This window comes from Calidris pugnax, unplaced genomic scaffold (assembly GCF_001431845.1).
Source record: "Calidris pugnax isolate Ruff unplaced genomic scaffold, ASM143184v1 scaffold20, whole genome shotgun sequence".
Taxonomy (NCBI): domain Eukaryota; kingdom Metazoa; phylum Chordata; class Aves; order Charadriiformes; family Scolopacidae; genus Calidris; species Calidris pugnax.
The window spans coordinates 22826522-22836244 of record NW_015094510.1 but is presented as its reverse complement, the minus strand read 5'-3'; the positions used below and the strand labels follow the sequence as shown (position 1 = coordinate 22836244).

General features: G+C 37.8%; 1 protein-coding gene across 1 annotated transcript in view; it reads right to left on the bottom strand.

Moving 5' to 3' along the window:
* Positions 1–585: 585 nt before the first annotated feature.
* Positions 586–9723, bottom strand: part of UBL3 (ubiquitin like 3) — a 60918-nt gene continuing 51780 nt past the window's right edge. Inside the window, exons 3-5 of the mRNA XM_014966022.1 lie at positions 7697–7783; positions 3321–3398; positions 586–2382 (exon numbers count right to left, since the gene is read on the bottom strand). Coding sequence (XP_014821508.1) covers positions 2330–2382; positions 3321–3398; positions 7697–7783 — 218 coding nt within the window. The 3' untranslated portion in view covers positions 586–2329. The remainder of the gene's footprint in view (positions 2383–3320; positions 3399–7696; positions 7784–9723) is intronic.

Here is a 9723-nt window from a genome sequence, read left to right as displayed (position 1 = left end):
AAACGCTCTGCGACGGGCAGGACTCTGGCAATTTGCAAGAAAATTAAGGCAACGGTTCCACCCGCTTTCTGCGGGAGCTATTTTGGCAAACGCGCACTTTAAATGCCAAGCAGCACCTCAGGATTTGCTTGGACACGCACGTATGTGCATCTTGCTCATCTCAGCAAAAGGGAACCCCACATACTTTGCTCTTCAAGCTCGCCAAATATTTTATCTAGAAGCTACTGGATTTTCGTGTACTTACACTGAAGTACCCAGCTACTTTTTCAAACCGAGATTACGTTTCAAACATTCATTTCAAAATCAATGCATCTGAAAGACTTGTTTAACTAACAAAACATGTCACGCCTCAGTCCATTTCTTTTTTTCTTTTTTTTTTTTATTATTGTCATAGCCATTTCCGATCCCAGCCTGTGTTACTGAGGTGTTTAAGGTGTTGACCAATTTTCAGCAGGTTTTGCCTGCTCCCCCCCCAAGCTTTTTTTTTTTAATAAATAAAATGGAGTCCATCCTTAGTTTCTAGATTAAGAAGTATTATTAAAAGTAGTTACAGACCCAATTACAACCCTTAAAACACCACCAAAATGCACTACAATATTCTTTTATTTAGTTTACAGAAGAGTCTATCAGTACAGGTTGCAGAAAGAAAATGTTTAGTGCTATTTACAATTTGTTTTAAAACTCTGCTCTATACAAATTTAATTCTGATCAGTATGAACAATATTTTTGTAAATCTACTGCATATAAAGCATTTCATCAAAGCAGTAACAATGAATAAAATAACCTGATTACATTTGAATGATGCCAATCATTCAAAAAACAATTACACAGAACATCTGTAAGAGTTGTGGACACTTAAGTACAGAACACAATGTCAACCTGTGACTCAATTTTTTTTTTTAAAGGCTAAAGCTATTTATATGGAATATTGTTCTATTATACTACACGCCAATCTATATTTAACTTCTATAGTTATGTATTTTATAAGATTTTTATTAAATATATTCTACACATATTTGTAATTTCACCCAGGAAGAATTCCTCCCCAGTGAAAAAATATAAAATCTTTTATATTTTTTTAATTTTTATTTATTTTTAGTTTTTACAGATTTAGATGAAACTAGCTCATGCTTTAGTGCTGTGCAAATTTCTTTAGCATATCAACGTTTAAATTATTGATATGAAATAAAAGAATGGTATCCTTTTTAATTACGTATGCCTTCAAAAATCAGCTTCTGATTTTAATACAATTGCAAGCACTAACACCAAATGCAGATTACGTAAAGAAACAAAACTAGTACTATGGCAGAGGTTTTTCTTTTTGCTTTTTAAACTTTAATAATTCTTTTGAAGTCTCTAATGAGTAAGCATGACACTGGACACTAAGGTACAGATGAGAAAAATGACTGAAAAACACCAATTGCCAATATTCAAATACATAAAATTGATTAGTAAATGATGTTTTCTAACATTTATGCACAATAATAAAAGCCTATGAACTACAGGAAATTACCCCTCCCATATTAAGGCTAGGAAATGCACTCTCTGCGCTTGTTTGTGCTGTCTGAATAAGCACTCAACTAACGAAGGAGATCAGAGTGCACGCAGTAACCAAAAAAATCAGTTTCATCAGCCCTCTACAGAGTGCTTTTAAATTACAGGCACATAGTTTTTTTGTTTGTTGCAGTGAAAATATATATAGTTAGACTTGGTTTAGTTAGTATTCTGTGCCAGTTCGGCCACCAAGGTTGACTTAGGTAGAATTGACTTAACAGTTTTTCCTTCGATTTGGCCATAAGTGAGATTTGTACTAATTATAAATATACTATTTTCCAGTGTTGCATTATACATCGTAGGTTATTACTAGGTGTCCCCAATATTGTTAGAGATTGTTGATGAGAAACAGACCGTCAACCATATTTAGTGCAAATTGCATCTAGAAAGCTTGACTGGTTAGATCCGGTTAATGGAGATTTTTGTGGTAGCAAAATTATTCCTGCTATGGAAAACAACACATTAACTTTTCTGGAGATTGAATTCTTTCAAGAACTGATGTACTGTTAAGATTATTCAACAAACAAAAAGCAGGAATTAAAAAAAACCAAAAACACCCGACCGAAAACAAAACCATGAAAGTGTTCATAGATTTTTCTCTCTTTTTTAAAAAAAAAGACTAACAAGACAGTGTTCGTGTAATATTTCAGTTCCGTGGATTTACAGACAGGCTCTTCCTACAGGTGTCTGAAGCAAGGTAGGGCCTCTTCTATTCCAGCAGCATGAAAGACAAAGACTATATTACATCACACTCAGCAGGTAAAGCTAACGGGGTTTACAGGATTACACAGCAATTGCTTTCTCCAGTTTTTTCACGGTTCCTTTGACCTGTGGAGCAAGAAGGAAGTTTTACTTTACATGCCATTTCCAAAGCAATTAGGTTGGTTAGTGTGTGAGTATGTTTAATACAAGTATGTTTTTATTATTTTACGTTTTAAAATATTTTTTATTATTATATATATGCATACATAACTGAAAAATAAATAAATGGCTTTTAACAATAAAAACAAAAGGTTTTAAGGCTTAAATAAACTTCTGCATTCTACAAAAAGAAAAAACAGAATCACAGAATCTTCTAGGTTGGAAGGGACCTTAAAGATCATCTTGTCCAACCATCAACCTAACTGACAAAAATAGACACCCACACAACAAACAAGGAGCATCATCACTAAACCATACCTCCCAGCACTACATCAACCTGTCTTTTGAACACCTCCAGGGATGGTGCCTCAACCACCTCCCTGGGCAGCCCATTCCAATGTCTGAGAACCCTTTCAGTGAAAAAATTTTTCCTAATATCCAGCCTGAACCTCCCCTGGCGTAACTTGAGGCCATTTCCTCTCGTCCTGTCGCCTGTGACTTGAGAAAAGAGACCGACCCCCATCTCTTTACACCCTCCTTTCAGGTAGTTGTAGAGAGCAATAAGGTCTCCCCTCAGCCTCCTCTTCTCCAGGCTGAATAACCCCAGCTCCCTCAGCCTCTCCTCATAGGACTTATTCTCCAGACCCCTCACCATCTTTGTCGCCCTTCTCTGGACCCGCTCCAGCACCTCAATGTCTTTTTTATGGTAGGGGGCCCAAAACTGGACACAAGAAGGTTAATTTCTTAGCTTTTTTTATGAGCAACATGTACAAAAGCACTCCATTACTTGCTTCACAAAAGCCCACCAGGACTTGACTTTACTATGAAATACCCCAAAAGCCTGTAAGTGATCTGACCACTTTGCCACCCGCTCCAGTAAGAAACACCTCTAGGGCACAACGTACCTTGAGAGTTGGGCTCTGGCAATGTCTCTCGAGCCACCAAATGCATCACTGTTGTTTTGCCAAAAGGAAGTTTTAATGCTGCAAAAGGAGAAAGGGAGATTTGTTAATACATTACAGCAGTCGCCTTCTTCACACCACTCAGTTGAAACTAACTATAATTGGATTAGCATCTGTTCAAAAGTTCCGGCTGTTTGGTTTGAACTGTTTACTAAATACATCTATAAAGGCGTTTCTGGCTAAAATTTTGTAGATCACAGTCCTGGGGCACTACAACAATCACTTAAACCATGGTGTTCTTAGAAACATGATATTCCTGTTAGGAAACTTAGCCTTCCTCTTTTCAGTAACAGTGGGCATTCAGTACTCTTTATTGATAAGGACACAAAGAAGTGGCTAATTCAGCCACTAAATCGTTACTCCTGAGCCATCAAAACACTGAGACCCTACTACAAAACAGATTTTCCTATAACATACTTTGATACAGGTTTTCTGAAATACAAAATGTCTGCATCTTGCCTTTTAATATTAACCTGTAACGTCAGCTCCGTGTGAAAAATACGAAATTTGAAACATTTTAAATCAGCTAAGGTAGCTCTCACAATGCTGCCTTTGTGAGCTTTAGTAACACGAAATAACAAAATTGGAGCTCTCCACAATTCTCTCTGCTTGTTGCTGAAACTAAAATGATCATTTTCACATCCTGGTTTAAGTACACCAGCACAATGCTCTATTTATGTTTTTAGCACTGTAGTATATAATATTTTTCAAAACTTCTAGTCTCCTCGAAATGAAAGGATTCCCTGTTGCTCACTATCTTTAGCAGATTCTGTCAGATGCAATATTCTGAACTGGACTTCTTCCAATTATTGGGGGTAGGGGAGGAGTTATTTTTAAAAGTTCTTTACAAAACTTTAGTTTTGTTTCCGCTCTCTAACTCTTAAGATCAAGTATCTTGATTTTTTGATTACTTTTCGCAGAAAAGTAAGGTAAAGATCCTCTCTCTAAGTTTTGCGCTCCCCCCAACCTTACAGAGGGTAAGAGAGTTAGTGATAAATGTAGCAAGAATTTAAGCCTAAATACACAAATTCTGACTTGAGTAGAATTTGTCCTCTCAAATTCAATTTACATCTTCTGTTTTCACATACAGTGCACCAAGGCATTTTTAGGTTAATAATGAATGTCCAATAAACCTGAAAAAAATGCAAGTTATGATTAAAAGGCAGGTGTAAGCATCCAGAGGGATACAGAGACCCACAAGCTCCTCTGAAGTAGCTTTACTTTGAGAAAAGCCATCTCTACAGAAAAGTAGATCTGAAAAGTTGCTTGGATGACTTGAGCGCTGCCTCTGCCTGCAACTAGATGCTATTGACAGCTTACAGTCTGACAAGCATGAAGTATTTTGGGTACTTGATTCTGTGATACAACTGGAAACTCTGCAAAGAGCGTATTCACAGCCTGTTAAACTCAACAGCAAAGGATTGTCTTCACGACATAAACTCTTAAGAAGCCATTACAGAAAGAGCCAAATATGACAAACTAATCACATCAGGGACATCTTTCATAATACCAAGACACTTGAGGAGACTTGATTAGTGAGCCGTGGAGATTAATTATTTACAGTAATCAAGTAAAAGTATGCTAATATTTCAATTAACTAATTTCAGCTAGTAGCTTGCATAGTTCACACAACTTATTAGCAATTTCCAGCTTCTTGCTTGGAGCACCATGGCAGAATGTGAGCACCATACCCTGTGCTCAGTAATCCTTTCTTGCTCTTGTCCTTATTCTCTCACCCCTTTCTCTCACTTAAACTAAACTTTTATTTCATTCCTTTCCCATCTGTTTAACTCCATCTGTTTTCCAGATTTTCTGCTGTCAGAATTTACTTTTCAGCAGCTCTTTTGGTACGTGCATGGCACAGGGTGGGTTGGCTTCCCTTCCCCCCTCCCCAGTAAATAAGGAAGTGCAACGTTGCTGACTGCCATTATCTAAGAAGAAACGGAGAACTGTCAGTTATGTTTTACCTCCCTAATTAATATTATTTCAAATGCAAACTGCAGGCCAAATATTTAGCTAAAGGATGAAATTTCCTGTTGGAAGCTGAACAAGAGCCTCTGCCTCGCCAGCCAACTCCCCAGCCCTTCACGCTGGCAGGACAGGAGAGAACAGCGTGGCTCAAGCACCGCAGGCCGGAGTGGCACAGCAAGCTTCACAGAGGGGTCTATTCTTTTTTGTTTTACCACTTCCAGTGCCATTAGCTCCACTGTTCTTGTAGTGACAGTCCATTCAGAGAAGATGGCGAAAGAGATGGTTTGTTTAAAATAAAATTTTCTACCCAAAAGCCGATTTTTCCCTATCAATTTGTCATTTTTTGATGCTTCTTAGTTTCAAGGAGTCTCAAATTTTTAAGACACCACGTAGAGATGTGAGGTTACAACCAGAACACTACAATGTCATTTTTAAATGTGAACAAAAATGGACTCCTCTTAAAAAAGAAAACACCAAACTGTTTCCTTGGAAACTTTTGTTTCACTAGTTGATAGAGTGACTTTCAGTACAGCGTAGGTCCAAATTCCAGTCAATATTTCCTAATCACTTAAAGCAAATAAAACACTAAGTACTATCTCAGTTATAGAGAGCTGCAGATAGAAAAGCTTAACAGAATGGTGTTACAAGAGCACAAGAAACTATTGTATTCCCTTCCTCCATTCCTCCCTCCCCTTTAAAGGTAATTAGTTCGCTTAGGGTTACATCAAATGAACACCACAAACTTTTTAGTCTTCTTCATGAACTGCTGTTCCCCTTTCAGCTACATAATCCTAGTCCAGATAACTACATTAGCACTGAAATATTAGCTATTGTTTCAAGAAAAAGAATCACTAATACATTGCAGCAACAAAAAGATCTTTGAAAAACACTAATATAGATGTAAGATCCTTAGGGTAAAATAATGATGATTAAATTGCAATGCATGAATGATTAAGAATGAACTAAAATGAACCCAAGTAACTGTTCGAAATCTGTAGACCTGAGTTAATGCAACTGCATGCAGCTATTATTTTCCAGCTGAACTCCTTAAACAATTTATTAAATAAATATTCAAAGTTGTTTCGGATTTAGACAGCTGTTACTAAAGGGAACAAGCACTCGGGGCCAAGAGAAACACCTAGAGATGAATGGCAAAGAAAATCCCATTTAGCTATCCTTGCCTGGAAAATGCAGGGTAAGACTAGCATCTCTAATTGCAGAGACGATTCAAAACTGAACATTTGCCTTTCAGCCCTACTCCAACTGCTACTAACCACACTCATTGGCACCTGGTAAACACAACAAATTAAAGAGTGAATAAAAATTTCAGAGCTCTCCCAGTTGAATTGACAATGATCTTGTTTGTATATATAGCAGCATTAAAAATTGATTTATATGGAGAGTAAATCTATTCTAAAAGTAGATCACTAGCCAACATCAGTAATGGTAGAAAGCAAATCAATGGCTCTATCATCCCAGTCACTTCTTCATAGAAAGATCTCCATAAGCAGTCCAGAAATAATCTTTTCAGGCTCATCTTAACTTCAAGAACATTTCCTTGGTGATTATGTATCTCTGTATTGCATTCAAGTATCAAATGCATGAACAATCTGAACATACAGAGAAAGCAGAAGCATTAATTTATTTTTAAACTGGCACAGAGAATAGACTCTCAATTTTCTTGGTCATTGGTGTAGTTGATATTCACACAGGCAACATTTATCTACAAAAGGAAAGATTATTATTAAAAAATTATGTCGTGTATCTAAGATACTCATCAAAATATATAATTGTGAGGAAAAGCTTGCCACAAGGGGGCGTAGTTGAATTGCAGTTCCTTAGCATATGAAGTGAAGCCATTTACTTTTGTTTTCGCATAACTATGCAATTGTATCCCTGGGAGAGCACTGGACAGCAAGAATGCTTCCCCTCATTCTCATTCATAGAGTGTCCTCCTTCATTGCACTAAGATTTAAAGTATTTTTTAACCAATTATTATAAAGTTCATCAAACATTTCTAAATACTTCAGACATTTATGAAGTCGTTTATCCCACAAGTGCAGTGTAAGAGAGGGGGAACAAAATATTCCATTTAGAACCAGAACAAAGAAAAGCAGCATTACTGTTTCTTTATGCAAGAGAAGACTTGACTTAGCAGGTGGTACCTCCCAAAGTTTAACAACTAGTGGCAACAAGATGGAAAAATACTGTAAGATACAATGACACTCCATACAGAGGAAAAATAGTATATAGCAAGCCATACTGTTATCTTGAACAGTAAAGTAGTATTTACTACACTGTAAATAAATATCCCCTTTGTCTGGCTGTAATGAAAATTATTTTCATACCTCCTAATGTCACATTGCCATGAAGAAACCTCCCTTGATAAATAAGCCGCAAGATATTTGGACTGCTGACTTGTTCTTCTTCCCAGTCTGAAAAGAAATGAGAGAATTTTCACAGTTGCACTGTAATAAACACATATTTTGTTATATCTTTCACCTTTACCCAGGAAGAAAACTAAGAATAGGGCTCTTGCATGAAACACTAAAGGGAGAGCATAGGCTGAAGAGACAGAAATTCAAGGCTAGCACTCCTAAAATCTATTATTAAATTTATTATTTGACACGGGGCTTCGAAACATATAATTTTATGCCTGTAAGTATAAATATTACTAACTTCACAGACTGCACATACATAAGTCTTCCACAAAATATTTCAGAGTTGCTTCCTGAGGCTTAATACCCACTCGTCTCAAACACCCTTCATTTCTTCCCGTTCAGAAGATTGCCAGCCCGCACTCCTCCTCACCAGTTAGCTGTCTAACTGGAGCCCTTCCCCAGCACTGGGAAGCAGCCTCACACGGAGTGAAAGCGCATGTGATGGGTCATTTGCAGTAGGGCTCTCAGATGACAGCGCTGACAGCGCTCGGTGGTGTTCAATGCTGGCCAGATCCCACCAGCTACATGTCCAGAGGGGCCAGTGACCTGAGCAGCCCCGAACAGTCACTGGGGAGAGACTGAACAGAGGGCTCTCACAGAGCAGCCCCCGACGGATGTGTTTTAAGGAACTTCTGACAGAACAATCTGTGGATGTTTTTATGTGGCAAACAGTGATTCAGGAAAAGCTAGCATGCGTTTTCCTATAATGCATCTCCTATAACGCTTACACCATCATAAATCATTCATAAGCTTAAATGATCTTCTCTTGCTCTTTTACTGTTCCCTGTCACAATGCGAACAACAAATAAATCTGCACTCTGCTTTCAGAACAAATATCATAAAACCTTAAAATGTTGAATTTAACTGAGCTCACTGGGAATACAGCGTCTTCTGTTCCTCAGCTGACCAGATATCTGGTAACAGCTGTTCACAAATGCTCTCTCTTTCTGCTTTTGTAGTGCTCATACACCAAAATGAATATTCAGTGAGGGATCACAACAAGCAACAGAAACCAACCTGTTCACTGGGAACACACCATTAACATACGGCCAAGTAGCAACTGGCATCACAAAAGAAGAAGAACTGAAAAGGGGAGAAGGGGAAGCATTTAAAACAAAAGCCACTGCTGCGGAGAGTGTACGGAGAGGCATCTGGTGTGAAAAAGCAAGAGGGCAGAGATGCGGGCAGCAGGAGCCATGGCAGCCCCAGAAGATGGTGGATGGAAGGCTGGTACCACCAGCAGAAGCTGCAATATCCCCGGGTGCTGCCATGTGCTTAGTTTATGAGATTAGATCAAATTAGGTAACCAAAGCTATTTGAATTTCAAGTCTTTCCACCCAGGGTCTGATTCAATTGTCTTGCAATTCGAACACAGGCCCTTTTTGCTATGCCTGAAGCGGGCTACACTAACAATCTGAATTATGACATTGCTAGGGTAAAGGATTATTTTGGAAGATACAATTTTTTTTTTTTATTTTTTACTCCATACAGTCTGAACTCCACTATACTACTGCTGTAAAGAGAAGTTCAGCCAGTTTACAGTGCCATGACGCAAAACAGCAACCAGAACAAGACAGACAATATTTTTGGCACAGGTATTTGCTCTTTGGTAAGCTGCCAATTTACCCATCCTTTTAATTTTTGCTTTTTGGCTGGCAGTCTGAAACATTTCTTTCTGACATGATTTCAAATTTTAATTTCCACTGATGACTAAGTGAGCCAAGGAAAAAATATTTACCCACGCCATTTTTTCAAAAGAAGTTCAGCAGATAATTGCTGTACAAGAAAATGGTTAGTATTATTTTGAAGAAGGGGGGGAGGCCAGAACAGGTAACCTACTTAGATGATATATATCAATATAAATTTGGCATTTTCTACTATAAGTCAAGAGATCCTTAATTAACAGCTTAATTTACATCTATATTGCCAAAGGT